Below are 17,735 nucleotides of genomic sequence, written 5' to 3'. Positions count from 1 at the left end.
CCCCACGCCGTGCAAGGGCACACCCCAAGGATCCGTCATATCGCCCGTCCTCTTCAACGTGGCAATGATTGGCCTGGCAAGAAAACTTAAGGAGATCCGAGGCATCCAGCACGCGATTTACGCCGACGACGTCACGATCTGGGTCACCGAAGGATCGCTCGGAGAGAAGCAAGAAAAACTGCAGGAAGCGGCGACCTGCGTGGAAAACTACACCAGAGAAAGGGGACTGCAATGCTCCACGGAGAAGTCGGAGCTCCTCAAGGTCGGCAAGCACCCAACGCAAGCGACACTGGAGGTGACCCTCGAGAGACACAACATCCCGGAGAAGAACATGATTAGGATCCTGGGCATGTGGCTACAAGGCAGCCGGAAGTGCAGCCACACCATTAGCCTGCTGAGCAAGGCTGCGGAACAGGTGGGCCGCATAATCAATAGGGTCTCCCAAAAGAGATACGGAATGAAAGAAGACACTCTCAAGCTAGTCAACAGCCTAATTGTCAGCCGAGTCATGTACTCCCTGCCGTACCACGTGACGACCAAGGCAGAAAGAGAGCAAGCAGACACCATCCTCAGGAAGGCGTGCAAGAAGGCTCTGCGTCTACACAGAAACACGTCGAACGAGAAGTTGATCCAGCTGGGCATCAGCAACACCTTCAGCGAGCTCGCCGAGGCTCTGCTGGGTACGCAAACCGCGAGACTCAGAGGCACCCCTACGGGACGAGCGCTCCTGAGGAGGTTTGGTCGGGATACGAGCGGACTGACAGACAGATACGCGGACGTACCGGACCACCTCAGGAAAACCATTAATGTGGGACCACTGCCCAAAAATATGCATCCCAACCTGCACGAAAACAGGCGAAAAGCTAGGGCCGAATACGTCGAGAGAACACTAGCCCAGCTATTCAATACAGTATACACGGACGCCGCCGAACATCCACACGGAAGAGAACGAGTGGCCGCGACGGTAGTGGTTAACAAGGAAGGAAACCCGATCACGTAAGCCACGGCAAAGGTCGCTGGCACAGCGGAGGCCGAGGAGATTGCCGTAGCGCTGGCGGCAGCGGAAGGTTATTGAACAGGCCGATCTCTCAACATACTGACGAACTCAAAAGAGGTGTGCAGGAACTACACGAGGGGCAGAATCACCAAACTGCCCTCAGAATACTCAGCGGAGCCACCTCCGCCGAGAAGGAAAAGCCCAGGCACAACCTAATCTGCATCCCAGGTCACGTAGGCATAGGGGGGAACGAAAGGGCAGACAGCCTAGCTCGAGGCGAAGCGTTCCGAGCAGGGCGGTCGAATGCCCCGGAGACCCACCTACAGGCTTGCGAGGGGGGATACGCAGAGACCCTGAACTTACATAGAGGAACTAGAATTAGATATCCGCCACCACACAAAGCCCTCACAAAGGAGGAAGCGACCAGCTGGCGCAGACTACAAACAAACCCCTTCCCCAACTTACACGTGCTCAATAAGATGTTTCTGACACAATACAGGGCCACCTGCCCTTGGTGCGGTGCCACACCTACACTCTACCACATCACCTGGGAGTGCGAACGCAACAAAGCATTCCACAAACACGAACACCCGAGTGCGGAGCAATGGGAGAGTTGACTCACCAGCAGCGAGCTCACGGCCCAAAGGGCCCTAGTGCAGCACGCGAGCGATGCAGCACGACTCAGTGGAGCTTTGGAATAGGGGCCCACCCTTGCTGAAGAGAAGTCTCAAGTCGCCAGCGCCAAGAAGATGAAGACGACGGAGACCTCGTAACCGCGAAACTCTTGAAAGACTCAATAAAAGTTTTCACTCACTCACTCACTCACTCACGTTAAGGATTAAAACTTGTTTCATTGAATACTCAGCCTATATAAACAACAGTGGTGCACAATTGTGGTAAAAAAACATCGAACTATATCCAAGTGCAAACGAAGCCACTGCAAGAAGTCTCTCTAGCCTCCACCCCAGGTAGCACACAAGGTCTTGAAAACGTCGTATTAAGGGATTCAACGTCAGAAACGGATTTTTGACCAAAATTGACGCATCAAAGACGTTCCAAACAAGATAGCTTAAAAACGAGGGGTGAATACGTTTTGATAACGTTGGAAACCAGACAGCTTAAAAACGAGGGGTGAATACGTTTTGCAAACGACTCAAAACGCCACCGCCATGCCACGGCGCGTCAGCCTCTTTAGCGGCTTGTACAATATTCAACAACCCATCAACGCGATCCAACCTTGCGCAAGGTGGCGATACCGTCGTCAAATCATGTGACCAAGGTGGCCACGTGATTCGTGATGCCGGGCGAGCCGGGCATAGTCGCGTCGTCATGGCGTCGTCGCGTCACCGCACTCGCATTGCGCTGTGGTGTGTTCGCGGCTGTTCTGAACGTGCTGCCGCTGCCCTTTGCTATGTAAGTGTTGCAGTGTTTTGCTGTCAAGAAAACGATATTCTGTGATCAGTTGGGGTTGTGCGATATGTTTGTGTGGTTATAATTTGGAAATCAGTAGTGTTTTAAATTGTTATGTGACCAAGGCGGCCACGTTATTCGTGAAGCCGGGCATAGTTGCGTTAACGCACTCGCATGGCACTATGGTCTGTTTGCGACTGTTCTGAATGTGCTGCCGCTGCCCTCTGTCATGTAAGTGTTGCAGTGCTTTGCTGTCAAGAAAACGACATTCTGTGATTAGTTTGGGTTGTGCGATCTGTTTGAGCCGGGCATAGTAGCGTTATCGCACTTGCATTGCGCTGTGGTATGATAGCGGCTGTTCTGAATTTGCTGCCGCTGCCCTTTGTCATGTAAGTGTTGCAGGGTTTTGCCGTCAAGAAAACGACGTTCTGTGATTAGTTTGGGTTGTGCGATCTGTTTGTGTAGTTTAATTTGGAAATCAGTAGTGTTTTCAATTGGAGGGCGCGGAGTGGAGGGCACTAATCAGCTCTTCAAGTTTATTGTCATGTTATGTGAGGCGCCTTTTCACTGACGCTGTAATTAAGGCGTTAAGGGCAGTATAAGGACGAAAGTTAGAAGGACGAAATAGTGCCTGTGTGTCCCTAGCGTCGGGGTCGGCCGCTATGCGTGATCCTAACAAGAAAGCATTTTGCAGAATGCGAAGAAAGGCGGCAAAATTTCTGTCTGTGCGCACCTTGCCGGTCTCCGCAATAGAGCCGTCATCGTGGTATTTTAGTCTCCCGTTTAGCAAGAGTGTTGCAGACAAGGGAACTGGTTCAAACAGGCTTTTTTTAATGATTCACTACTAGTGCGGTATCCCAAAAGGTGAGGTCAAGTGCTCGCCCTATTTTCTTCCCTCGCGCTACAGCGCACTGACAGAATTTTGCGTGCACCATACCGTGCTTTTATCGTTTGCGCTTCAGGTTCTCGATTGTGTTTTCGCTCCCTTTACCCACGTGATGGGTATTTCATGGTATTACCGGGTACCACATGTGTCCATATATTGTGTCCAATATATGAAACGGCCAAATTCGATTTTATTTGACGCCTCAAATGGTAGTAATGTATTGAGTCCCTTGTGGCTTTGTGCTTGTTTTCAACTTTACTATTTGGCGAATGGATACAGCGTGTACGCTGCATAACTCGCTTGTGGATACTGCATACGTGAGTCGAGTATGCCCTTGGTATAAAATAACTTGTATGCTTTAGGTAGTACGATTGTTTGCAGTTTGGGACATGTGTCGAATGTACGCTGTGCGCCCTTCGCGCTTTACGGCGGCCTGCCGAGTTCGTGAGGGTGCCATGTGTGCGCACGGAGTTCGCGAAGCGCTCTCGCAGTTTATATATATATATATATATATATATATATATATATATATATATATATATATATATATATATATATATATATGTGTGTGTGTGTGTGTGTGTGTGTGTGTGTGTGTGTGTGTGTGTGTGTGTGTGTGTGTGTGTGTGTGTTCTGTTCGCGCGCTTCGCACAACAGGGCATAATCACAACGATAATCGCGTCATCCGTCTTGCCCGCATTTCCTTGCTTTAACGCTGCGAGCCCAGTACTTTCAAGCATGGAGGAAGGAAAAATTTAGGAGAGAGCACTACGTCACGTAGCGCATGAATGCAGCTTTTTGCGCACAGGACGAGGACAAACAGGCTGAGACACACGAGCGCAGACTTACAACGTGTGTCTCAGCCTCTTCTTTGTCCTCGTCTTGTGTGCAAAAAGATGCATTCATGTCCTACCAACATGCCCAAACAGTCACCTAGTCACGTAGCGAGCCTTCGCAAGCGAACGCTTCGTGAAGCCCATACATTTGCTCAGTGGCGGCCCAACACGTAACCTCTTGCGTCGAGATCGCAGAGCGAGAATCGAGATTTGTTGACACGTTTGGTTTCCATGCAGTTTCTATGCCAGTAGTTTTTATTCGCTGAACGCTTATTCAGCTGCCCTGCCGTGGCCCTGCCTGCAGGGCGGGAACACTAAAACCAACCGCGAACTTTGACGTGCGATCACATGTTGGGGCACCAGGTTAGCTGAATTCAATCGCGTTAAGGGCCCCGTGTCGCAGAAAATCCGGTGTTGAAGAGAAGTTTATTTCAACAAACTTAATAAAAAAAACTACATCTGTACTTGATTTGATGTACAGAAAAAACATAACAATGTCACATAACATCAACAGCCAGGGCACATTATGATGAAACAGCAGGTTACATACAAGTCTGGCAGGTGTTATTACCTGCCGGGAATTAAAGTGTCAGTAAGGTAACAGCGGCGCAGTAATGCGCCCATTGCGAAGATGAAGCGTGTCGACCATTTCCGCAGGAACTGGTCCGCATTTAGGTTGATGAGATCCACGCAAGCCTGTTCGTACATGTGTTTGCGTAAGCGGCGTAGTAATGGGTACATCGCTCTCTTTGGCCACCCCTGTAGTGCCGCAGCACCTCTTTGTCGCCACAACGCGTGTGCTCCCGCACAACTTCGAAAAGCCTTCGCGTTCTGGGATCCATGCGTACATGGATCCCAGAACATGAATGCGTACATGAATCGAACATGCGCCATAGTAATAACCAAAATGTTTTTGCAACAGTACAATCAAAGAGGGCATGCCGTAACGCTTCTTTCTGTCTGCACTAAGGGCAGCGGTTATTTTGGAAGATATTCCCCATGTTGCAGTGCGGCTTCGCGTAGGCAAAACGCGCTAACGTCGTCTCCACCCGAAGTCGCGCACCTCGGCAGGCACGGCCAGTGTGGTAAGCCTGCGCCAGCTGACGCTCCTGCAACACTGTAGCTCTTCCTGTGTCAAGTGTTCTATTGCTACTAATTTGCACATCTCCGCTGAAGGTGTGTCAGCTACCTCTACATCTGGTAAAGTTGATCTAATGGATTGAAGGCTGCTGCATACATATTTATAAAATGGCGGTGGCTGTTTGGCCGTAGCTAGGTCCTGTTCTTATTCCTGATAAGAAGAGCTTCCTGGATGTTCCTAGGAAATAGTCGACAAGTTTCCTGCCTGGATATTCAGGATTGTTCACGAGGTCGTAAATAGCTCGCAATGCGAGGACGGAGCTCATTGTCCTGATACACGGGATGCTAAGTCCACCCAGGCTCGTTGGAAGCCGAAGGAGCGGACGTGCCACTGATTCTGTTTTGTCTTCCCAGAGGAAAGAACCACCGATTGAAGCTAGTCTCTGTGAAGCCTTGCGTGGTGGGTGCGCTATGCATGAGACGTAGTAAAAAGCTGAGCTGAATTTTGTGTAGCTGCGCTCGGCTAGCGTCAACGAGAACTTTGATGCCCCTGACAGCTTCTTTTCTGCCTTGCGCAGGTCTGACCACGTCTCCTGCGCCACGTTGTCAGACGTGAGGAAAACTACTCCCTGGACTTTGATCCCTGCTACCCACTCAACTTCTTCGTCAAGGGCGGATGTAAAGTTGCCAAAGGCCATCGCCTTGCTTTTGTCTTTATTCAGAAGGGCTCCGGATAATTCAGAGTAATGTCAAAGGACCGTAAGAAGGCATAGTAGCTCTCTTCGTTTCTTAAAAAGAGGGACACGTCGTCTGCATATGAAGACACCTTTATTTCTCCTTGGCCTCTCAACGAAAAGTGAAATGCGGCGCAACAAAGGGTCAAGACAAAGAACAAACAAGTGAGGGCTCAGTGAACACCCTTGCCTGAGGCCGCGTGTGACCGGGAAAGAATCGCTTAGGCAATCGTTGACGAGCAAAACCCGAGTTTCAGAGGGCGATTTTACCTAAAAATTCGGCCAGAAAACCGAATGCTTTCAGCACGCCAAACAGGTTCCGATACTCAACACGGTCGAAAGAATTTCGCTTGGTCCAGCGAAACGAAGCAGCCTGGAATTTGTGGTATACTCCGCGTCGCGCTCGCACAAAAACATCCCTTACCAATGCTAGAGATGAAAATGATCGGTCTTGTACGCTACACATCTGCGTTTGGCTGATTATGTCTGGAAGAGCAACCGAGCAATACTCATCCTAATTGCTAGCATTGACGAGACTATCTCGTAGTCCGCGTTGAACAGCGTAATCGGCCGCCAAGACCGTAGGTCGGAAGGCTGGCCGCCTTACTTGGAGAAAGACGACGACGGCAATCGCGGAAATAATCTGGCCGAATGCCACCGGATATGAACTTATTAACCATGGACAAAAGCGCTTCTTTGACGGAATCGAAAAATCGCACGTAAAATTGGATTGGGATGCCGTTTGGGCCGGGCGCAGAATAGGCCTCCATGTTTTTTACTACTGCTCGAAGCTCTTCGAGTGTCGCTGGCTCGCAGAGGTGCTGTACGACGACGTTATCTCATACTTGGGGCAGGGCTCGACAGAATTCCCTCAATCTTTCGCCGTAATCATTCCTGCACCAGCTGCCTTTTCGGCAGTAAACACCTCGCTGAGATGCTGTTTAAGGCCGATCCACACGACGGACCAAATTGCTCTTTTGGACCGCGGTCCGCGGATCACGTGATAGGACGTCACCAGTTAGTGCGTACCTCCGTTGGCCCGCGCAAGACCGCGGCCCTCGCGGTCCAACAAATCGCCAAGGCTTTTCCCGCTTTAAACAATGATAACACTGGCCGAGAGTGTAGCTGGTTGGTCTGCTCTGCCGTCTGCTATGGCGGTCCGACGTGTGGATGTGCTCTGCGCCGTACCGGACCGCGGCGGGACGTGACATCGCATCACGTGACCGATCGGCGCGCAGACTTGGTCCGTCGTGTGGATCGGCCTTTAAAGACTGCAAATGTCTGACGAGCGATCACTGCGAGTGCCATCAGGAAGCGTGACATGAGGGATTCGGGTAGAGCATTTTTCCTCTGTCGATACCGCTCATAAGTATCGGAGGGCAGCTGGGTCGGACAGAGGATTAACCTGGGTGGCAGCTTGACTGGCAGTTCTAGACGACAGTCTGAGTTTCGTACTTCAGCAAGTCGAGATAATCTTTCATTGCAAACGTAAGCGTGTCTGCATTGCGGACGAGTCGCATTCGCCTAAGTACTTCCTTTAATTCGCGAGTGATTCGAGTTTTGCGATCGCGTCCTTCTCGGGTGAGTAGCGGGCGCCACGCCGGCTTGAAGTCGTCTCACGTGCGGTATACTCCGCGTCGCGCTCGCACAAAGCTGCTCGTGCAGCGCCTATCGCAGCCATGCTCCCGGGATCTGTAAGTAGACTGACGTCTTTTCGCCATAAATCGCATTTCATGGCGGTCTCGCCGAGATCCAGACGCACGGATAAAGGGATCAGAAATGCGGGGTGTGCCCGTGGGAAAGATAATTTCGCAACTTTGGAGATAGCAGCTAAGTTCAGGAGGGATAAGAAATTTATCTATCTTCCTTGCTTTCCCGAGTTGGCCCGAATAAGTCGTCGTGCAACTGCACCCACGCATCGGAGAGATTAACGTGTTGGGCAAGCCGGCGTAACGCTCGTATTCCTCGATATGCAGAACGCGTAAGGCATAGGCCACGCGAGTGATGCTATGCCGACGCTGCTGCAGGTTTAACCGAGTTCACAATACTGACAGTTGAGCTGACTGAACGACTAGGAGTCCTGCAATATCATTTTTTTAAATATAAAAACAAATTTTAAGTTAAAACGTATTGCATGCTATTGCCATCTTTAGCACATTGCTTAACGTGACCGTTAAGCGTAGGCTGGGCTGCCTTGAATCGCCGCCACGAAACGCGCGGCGACGAGCGCGCGGCTACTGCTGCATCGTTTGGGTGTGCGCCCTCTTCCTCCGCAGGGCGCGACGCGACGTCGAGTGAGCGCGGTGCGTGCGGACGCGTTCCGCCGCGTACGTCTGGTTAGGGCTTTACGATAATCTGAAGCTCGTTTTCGCGGTTTCTAAATGAGCCGAAGCGTCGGTGTCTAGTGTTACTGAGCTCCTGGCGCAGTTCCAAGCACTGTTGCCTATAGCGGCCGCCGCATCCTCGACCAAGTCACCCGAAAAGGCACATGTCCACGAAAATGAGTCCGCAATGCTGCCTTTGGTATGCAGCAACGTTGTTTACAACCAAAATGGGAATTACATCCCGCTAAGAAATCGACCCACGTTGACGATCGGCCAGCCCAGGGCTTATGTGCCAAGAGTGCATGTAAAGAGCACATAAAAAGCAACACTTTATCGGAAAAATATACTTATGCATGATTTGAGCAAAATATGTGAGAATTGCAAAGTAAATCGAATTAAATGAGCATCAAGAATGACAAACTATAAGAAACAATTCTTAATGAACCAGAAATTGATCAACAATGACTAGAACATGCATAACCAAAATTCGCAAGTACACCTACACTGACGAACAGCAAGAACGTGAAGTGTGCTAAAGTTACTTGTTATTTTAAAGTAAAGAGCACATGCTATCAGATGAACAGACTAGAGTTATTTAGAAATTGATATCACAGCAACTGCAAGAAGCAGAATGAAAATGCGAGATTGAATCGCATGCTATTTGCCTACAAGCAATGTTACCAATAATCTAGATGCTTGAAAACAACACAAAAAGAAATAACGACACATACACTCTTAAGCAAAATTACACCCTTTTGCCACACAACGATAATCGTCATCTGTCTTGTCCGCATTTCCTTTCTTTAACCCGGTGAGCCCGATACTTTCCGGTGACGAACGGCATGCGCGTTATCAGCATAACATAGCATTCCCGAGAGGAAAGTAGCGGGCGCGGCGTTTTCAAGAAAGGAAACGCAAGCAAGGCAGATGACGATTATCGTTGTGTGGCAGAAATACACCCCAAAGGGTGTAACTTTGCCTAAGAGTGTACCATCAAAAATCAATCCTGTGATAAAAACCAAACAATGGGAACATGCCAAATTGAAAATATTCCCTGTACGGCGCATCAAATATAGTAATGGTGAAAGCATTAAAATAACCATCGAACTAAAAAACAATCAAGTGAAAAATTGTATAGAATGCTCAAACAAGGAAATCTGTATAACAAGTGAGCACCACTCTAATGCAAAGTACGATGAGACTGAGTAACGCTACATAACTAAAACAATCTCAGTGCTCCAGTACACGAGAAATGAATGTGCAAGCCTCATTATTAACTGGAATGCACAGTAAGCTGCGCTTCAGTAACCGAGGGAGCAATGGTCATAATAACATAATAAATACAAATCGGTTTATGTAAATAGCATTGTATAAAAGGCATGTACCGCTCTCGCAAAAACAGGCATAAGATCGCAATGAGTCATCTGCAAACCCATGAATACATTAGTACACTTTGCCCACATCTCCAGTCTCCTAAAGTGAAAAAAAAAAGAAATTGGCTCGCCATCCCGGCTGTTTAATACCACCACTACAACTGCTGTGGGTCTATGCACTGCTTTACTGTATTCCGAGAACACCCCCGTGGGTTCTGCCTAAACCTGTCGTTACATTGCAGATCCCTGGAATTACTAAAAAGTCATTCGTTGCATCTATTGGCCTCAGGCAACTCACCCTGTTGCACATTTCTACAGAGTACGGAGATACTGTACATGTGTATACCGATGGCTCTGTCACACCATATGCCTCCACTGCAGCCTTCGTCATTCCACATATGATCATCGCTCGCCGGTTTAAACTACACCATAGCTCAACATCAACTGCCGCAGAACTTGTTGCTATCCGGGAAGCACTTCGATTTCTCTCCGAGGAGCCTCCTCACGCATGGACGATATTCTGCGATTGCAAGCCAGCTCTGCAAACGATTGACTGTGTCCTCAGACGGGGCCCGTATTATTCTATGGCTATAGAAATTACAGAGTATCTCGACCACGCAACTAGAAATGGCCACAATGTCACCTTTCAGTGGATACCATCACACTGTAGCGTGATAGGGAACGAATAGGCAGACGCTGAAGCGAAAACTGCTTTAGATAATGCTTGTGAAGTACGCATTCCGTTCTCACGAACAGACACAAACGCCCTACTTCGTCGCGTAAACCGCAACTCTACGTTGGAACACTAGACCCAACCAGATCGACGACACAAGCGATTACACAAATGGGACCAACAAATGAGATTTCGTACACCTCACAAGTTCAAAAGAAACCACACGAGCATGGTGCACCGGATTCGCCTTGGTGTCGCATTCACCAACCGTTATAGAAATATGATAGGTGCCAGTGATACTAGCCCAAACTGTGAATGCTGTGAGGTGCCAGAAACACTTGAACATATATTTTGCGTGTGTCCCGCGTACGCGCAAGAACGACAGCAACTTGTCTCTTCCATAGCAAACATCCATGAGAGACCGCTGTCGGACGAGTTTCTTTTAGGTCCTTGGCCTAATGCAACCAGCGCAGCCCTGGTAACAAGAGCCGCTGTAGCTTTTCTCCAAGCCACTGGGCTGGACGCACGCCTTTAGAGATACCACAACTCTGTGAATTTGTATATACGCATCTCTTCCTTATACCATCATCATTCATCAGCCCTTTCCCTCCCCGTCCCTTTTCCCCAGAGTAGAATAGCAGGCCAGAGCAAGTTATAGCTCAGGCCGACCTCTCTGCCTTTCTGTAAATAAATTTCTCTCTCTCTCTCTCTTACTGTTTTAGAGTGATGGTAATTTTGACAGCACGCCACCTCCCGTAACGGTGCTGCAACACTGAAATCAGGTACTAGGCTGGTTATTCCACATACACAAAGCTAGGGACGTCACTTCCCACGTCGCAAGCTGCCATTGCCGCGGCAGCTTGCGCAGCAGTAATCGCTACCGGAAAAGGTATGCGCGGAGCGCTACGTGTTTCGCATTGTTACCAGGTGCACCTTATCATCAATTAAGTGGCTCAGATGCTTGTTTTGCGATTGTCCTTTACTGAAAAATATGCTATTCTGTATGCTGTATCCGTGATTCCAAAGAATGCATGCACTGTGCGCTTCATTCTGCTGACGCCTCTGCCAATTACGGGCGTATGAGCCATTGTTTCTGGCCCTGCGCTGCCGCCGCGATCGGCCCACATTTTTGGTAACAGACACGGACACAAAAAATACCGATCAACTAGGGGATAACAGCTTCGCTGTAAAAAGCACTTTGAATTATAAAACACTTTCACACATGTAGGTCCGAGCAAATGCTTTACCAGTTCACCCCCGCTTTCACATTAAAAAATGTTTGCACACAGTCCAGGTAGAGTTCCATTGATGAACAGCTTGGGAGCACACCACCTTGTACTCTACAGTTCCGCTGACAGTGGCACTGCCGTACACGCTGGTACTTCAAATGTTTTCAATGTAGACACACTTCCTGCTCTGAACAGGTATGCCCAGCTATTTGCACTGGTGCTCCATTTCGTCGACGTGGACACGAAATATTGCACTACGCTGGTAGTTGAAATATTTTGACTGCAGATGCAGTGGCTTCACCAGAACGACTTGCCGCATACCATCTCTGACACATGTATGCACTCGCTCTTCACTTGGTAGCACTGAACTGTGTTCCCTCTCGGTGTGCTTGCCAAATACGTGGGCAGGCCTGGCACTCAAATTTTTGCAGCTTCTAAAGAAACTTATAGCAGCACACTTAAGCTACGATGTGAAAGATAGGCTAAATTTTATGACTTATGAAAGTGGCATTAGAACAAAATATGCAACTACAACACTGTCATCATCATCATCAGCCTATTTTATGTCCACTGCAGGAAGAAGGCTCTCCCCGCGGTCTCCAATTACCCCTGTCCTGCGCCAACCGATTCCAACTAGCACCCGCAAATTTCCTAATTTCGTCGCACCACTTAGTCTTCTGTCGTCCTCTACGGCGCTTCCCTTCATACTCATTCTGTCACCCTAATGGTCCAACGGTTATCTACTCTACGCAGTACATGACCTGCCCAGCGCCATTTTTTTCTCTTCATGTCAATTAGAATGTCATCTATACCCGTTTGCTCTCTGGTCCAAACCGCTTTCTATCTCTTAACGTTATGCTTCGCATCCTTCGTTCCATCGCTCTTTGCGCAGTCCTTAACTTGTTCTCAAGCTTCTTTGTCAGTCTCCAAGTCTCTGCCCCATATGACAGCACCGGTAAAATGCACTGATTGTACACCTTCCTTTTCAATGATAACGGCAAGCTTCCAGTCAGGAGATCACGATGTCTGCCGTAGGCGATCCAACCCATTTTTATTCTTCGAATTTCCTTCTCATGGTCAGGGTTCCCTGTGATTAGTTGACCTAGGTAAACGTACTCCTTCACAGACTCTACAGGCTGACTGGCGATCCTGAATTAATGTTCCCTTGCCCGGTTATTCATCATTAACTTTGTCTTGGCATATTAATCTTCAGCCCCACTCTTACACTCTCTCTCTGTTAAGGTCCTCAATAATTTGTTGTAATTCGTCCGCAGTGTTGCTGAATAGAACAATGTCATCGGCAAACCGAAGGTTGCTGAGGTATTCGCCGTCGATCCTTACTCCTAAACCTTCCCAGTTTAATAGCTTGAGTATTTCTTCCAAGCACGCAGTGAATAGCATTTGAGAGATTGTGTCTCCTTGTCTGACACCTTACTTTATAGGCATCTTCTTACTTTTCTTGTGTAGAATTAAGGTGGCTGTGGAATCTCTGTAGATATTTTCCACTATATTTACATTAGCGATCTGTACTCCTTGATTACGCAATGCCTCTATGACTGCTGGTATCTCTACTGAATCAAATGCTTTTTAGTAATCTATGAAAGCCATGTAGAGAGGCTTATTGTACTCTGCGGATATCTCGATAACCTGATTAATGGCATGGACGTGATCCAATGTAGAGAATCCCTTCCTGAAGCCCGCCTGTTCCCTTGGTTGACTAAAGTCCAGTGTTGCCCTTCTCCTATTGGATATTATTTTGGTAAATATCTTGTAATACTGGGAGTAAACTAATAGGCCTATAATTTTCAGTCTCCCTTTTTGTGGATTAGTATAATGTTTGCATTCTTTCAGTTTTATGGGAACTTTGCAGTTGACAGACACTTCGTATAGAGAGCCGCCAGCTTTTCAAGCATTATGTCTGCTCCATCTTTGATGAAATCGACTATTATTCCATCTTCTCCTGGCGCTTTTCCCCGTTTCATGTCTTGCAAGGCCCTTCTGACCTCATCTCTAGTTATAGGAGGAGTTTCTGTAACCTGTTCATTATCGTTTCGAATGGAGTTCTCCTTAGTCCTCTGGGTATTGTACAGGTCAGTATAGAATTCTTCCGCTGCATTTATTCAAGATTGCTGATGATATTACCCTGCTTATCTTTCAGCGCATACATCTTGGTTTGTCCGATGCCACATGTCCTATTGATTTCAGTCTGCATCTATTTTTATGGCTTCTTCAGTCTTTCTCACGTTATACTTTCGAACGTCCCTTATTTTTGCCGTGTTGATCAGTTTTGACAGTTCCGCGAATTTTATCCTATCTCTTGAGTTGGACACTTTCATTTTTTGTCGTTTCTTTATTAGATCCTATGTTACTTGGGAGAGCTTGCCTCCCACTTCAGTTGCTGCCACTGAAGCCTACCTAGTTACAGTTTCATTCATTAACTCTAGGTCCTCATCATCTCTCTGTTCTAAGGCTGCAAATTTGTTTGCAAGCACCAGCCTAAATTATCTGCTTTTACCCTTACTGCCTCTATGTTGACCTGTTTCTTCTTGACCAATTTTACTCTTTCTCTCTTCAAATTGAGGTGAATCTTAGCCCTCACTAACCTATGATCACTGCACTTTACCCTACCTATCATTTCTACATCCTGCACTATGCTGGGATCGGCAGAAAGTATGAAATCAATTTCATTCCTCGTTTAACCATTAGGGCTTTTCCAGGTCCACTTTCTGTTGCTACACTTCCTGAAAAAGGTGTTCATTATTCTCAGGTGATTCCTTTCTGCGAATTCTACCAGCACCTCGTCTAGCGTTTCTAAAATCGACTCCGTAGTTGCCAATTGCCTGTTCACCCGCCCGCTTTTCCCCCACTTTTGCATTGAAATCACCCATCACTATTGTATACCGAGTTTGCACTTTTCTCATCGCTAATTCAGCATCTTCATGAAAGTCAAGTTTATTTACAACATGCACAAAGTACAGTGTTGAAGGCCACCCTGCCAAGAAAGCTGTTGGCGAGACCAGGGGGCCAGCACCAGGCTACATCACCATCCGTAATACAAACAATGAGCTTTCGTAATTAGCTTCATTAATGCAACACGGGGTATATATTGTTGTGACTTTGGGGTGGAGGACGAAAGACGGACTCGTTCCGTAGACGAAGGAGAAACGAAAAGCTTTATACAATATTTACAGATAGTGGATGATAGCGTACAGGTAGCAGTAGGAGCGCATCAGACCGACTGGGCGGCTGCAAGCGACTCTCTCTCTTCACAATGGGCATTCTTCCAGCAGCAAGTTCCGAGTGACACTTTAGCGCGTTTTTTCTCTTGTCATTGCAGCGTGCAGCTACATGAAAAAAAAAAGAAACATACGTACCAGCTAATATTTCCACTGTGCGAGAAGGTGCACACATCGTTTTCGCTGTTGGCACACTCAACATCGTCGTTGCCGCCATCGTTTTCTGTATCGACGGTCGGTGCGAACATGTAAGGCGAAAATACAAGCTGTCCGAGACAGCAAGAGCGTTCCATAATGCTTACAACTCATCTGTGAAGCCAGGCCAGAACAGCGTGCTACACTCTGAAGCGGCCGCGCCGACCGGTGATCCACGTGAATGATGTCGCAGCGGTCCCGACCAATCACGGGCAACAGCGGCGTTCGCGCGATGCCCTGATGCACTGGTGCGCGTTTTCTTGCGAAAAACAGCCGCTTGGGTTCGTTTCCGCCCTTCTTAAACTAGATATTCGTGTTAAGTAGACTAAAAACTGTAGAATGCCGCAGGAAACTCATTTTTTTTCTCTCGAAAAGTGTTTCAGCTTCCCTTTAAATCCCTTCGGCGACCCCTCGTTGGCAGGAACCGGGCGGGGCGAGGTGATGACCTCGCCCGCGTCGAATTCTTGATTCGTCGCGGTGATGTCTGGGCGCCGCGGAGATGGCTTGGCGCTTCTTGAAGTCGCCTCCCGTGTCGAATTCTTGATTCGTCGCGGAGAAGTGGGCGCTTTCGTCGCCTCGTAGTAGCCACGTGTTGCAGGTAGTAAGGCAGCTCCCATCGCCTCGTGGTGCTCGTACTATGGCACAATAATATCCACTTCCCTGGGCACGAATACATCTACATACATGTATACTCTTTACGAGCGCATTGAAATTCGGGTAAATAACATTAGCGCCAGGGGAATATATAGTGTTACACTTTTAAAAATGAACATTATTAAAAGCAATAACTAAAAGGAAGTTAAGCAACAGTAAAGAATGTGCACGCGCAACTTACAAGAAATGAAATGAATTTACATGTGATGAGTGCATTCTGAACAGGTATGGACACAAACTAATTCACAAATTTCAAACAGTCAGATGAAAGTTATCAAAGACAAAGATATCGCGCAATAGCGTCCTCGATAGAACCGTATCTCCATTTACGCACTTCTGCAGTTGATTTAATTGCGTGGGTACGTTGTAGGTTAGGGTTTGCATAAAGTAATTTGTTTTATGGTGCCTTATAATCCATTTTCCCGATCCTCGTGTTACACGGGTGCTGGGTCGTTCTACGAGGGCTGGCACATTTTTTAGGAATCGGAAGGTTTTTTTTTATATGTAAATTGTAATTGGTGTAGGAGACGGTATGCGTAAAGAGCTTTGACGTTAGTTATTCCGCTTTCTTGAAATAACGGTTTTGTAGGATGTAAATAGTGAACATTGTGAATACAACGAATAGCTTTCTTTTCGAGCAGCAACAGCCTGTTAAAGTTACGTTGTATAGTCGTAGCCCATGCTAAGGTGAAATAGTTTATATGCGAACGAAAAAGGGAACGATAAAACTGGAAAATTACACGAGGTGGGAACATATGACGGCATCTAAATAGCACAGATAAAGCAGCAGACAATTTCTTGCGACAAGGTCTATGTGTGAGTTCCACATTATGTGACTAGAAAATAAAACACGCTAAATTTTGTGTTCCTGTACTATATCATCGTGTGGAAACCTATGTTTAAATCGACGCATGACACAGATTTGTCCTTAGCAGCAACTGATCTACTTCCTCATCGTCGTGACTGGATGTTGGAGCGTAGGCTTCTACTACCTATAATCTATACATCTCATTAAGTTTGATTACGATTACTGCTACCCTTTCATTAAGCTGTAGAATTCGTCAATGTTGCCCGCTATGTCCTTATGGATTAAGAATCCTACTCCGTATTGCTTCTTATCAGGGAGACCTCTATAGCAGAGGACATGGCTGTTATTCAGCAACGTATAAGCCTCACCAGTTCTTCTAAACTCACTAAGGCCGATCATATCACAAACAATGTCTGATAGTTCCTCAAAGAGTACTGCTAAGCTAGCCTCACTCGACGGAGTTCAGCAATTAAAGGTTGATAGGGTCAGTTTCCATTGGCGGCCTGTCAGGACCCAGAGATTCTTAGCACCCTCTGTTGCGTTACAGGTCTGACCGCCGCCTTGGACAGGTGCTCCGCAGCTGCTGGGGACTGTATCCAGATCATAAACATAAACATAACCAATGCTAACTACAAAAATGTATTGTGGAAGTTGTTTTGAACAGGCTGTTCAATGAAATGGACACATAATATGTAGATTCCACACTAAGTATACTAAGCATTTCAACAATGTAATGACAAAGTAAATTGCGCTCACTCGCCCTTCCTGTGCTAGCGATCTGATTGCTTGCATTTCTTAAACGATTTGGAGGACATCTTTTAAAGCAGATGAGGGAAGATGTATAGCCACTCTCCCGCCTTTGACCAAGGGCAACTGTGTTGATGCCAGTGGACTGAATGAGAACGATCGGTTGGCACGTTACAACGAAGCAATAATTGAACGATCGGTTGGCACATTACAACGAAGCAATAATTAAAGCTACAATGTACTTGAGTTATTATCACGTTTTATGTCACCTGTCACCTGCTTACTACCACTCAAAACATCACGCTAAGTTACCAAGCATTAGTCTGCTATTGCATTTATTGGCACACTGTAGCCTTGTAATCACATTTTCTAAGACGGCGATGTAGAGACCAATATATGCAATTAACCATGCACAAATCAATTCCGCAATGACATGGCTAAAGCTGCTGTGCAAATAACCCATATTAGATGGACTCTAAGCGGCTAATGCTATGTACTTTTACGCATCAACTTCCTGAATGAACTCTCATGCCTAACCGCCTACATATAAGTT

At 47.3% G+C, this 17,735-nt stretch overlaps 1 protein-coding gene across 6 annotated transcripts in view; it reads left to right on the top strand.

Annotated features, from left to right (window-relative positions):
• Nucleotides 1-17,424, top strand: part of LOC142562296 (uncharacterized) — a 33,320-nt gene extending 15,896 nt beyond the window's left edge. For 4 of the 6 annotated variants that reach the window (XM_075673510.1, XM_075673509.1, XM_075673511.1 and 1 more), the window contains one exon: nt 1,497-3,776. In XM_075673510.1, the coding sequence (XP_075529625.1) occupies nt 1,497-1,651 (155 nt within the window). In that variant the 3' untranslated portion in view covers nt 1,652-3,776. Of the gene's footprint in view, nt 1-1,496; nt 3,777-5,787; nt 6,109-16,982 lie in introns of those variants that run through there. The other 2 variants (XR_012823896.1, XR_012823897.1) reach the window with 1 other exon arrangement.
• The last annotated feature ends 311 nt before the right edge of the window (nt 17,425-17,735 follow it).

Source organism: Dermacentor variabilis, chromosome 1 (genome assembly GCF_050947875.1).
Source record: "Dermacentor variabilis isolate Ectoservices chromosome 1, ASM5094787v1, whole genome shotgun sequence".
Classification (NCBI taxonomy): Eukaryota; Metazoa; Arthropoda; class Arachnida; order Ixodida; family Ixodidae; genus Dermacentor; species Dermacentor variabilis.
The sequence above is the reverse complement of the archived record's forward strand: the minus strand, read 5'-3'. Positions and strand labels throughout refer to the sequence as shown.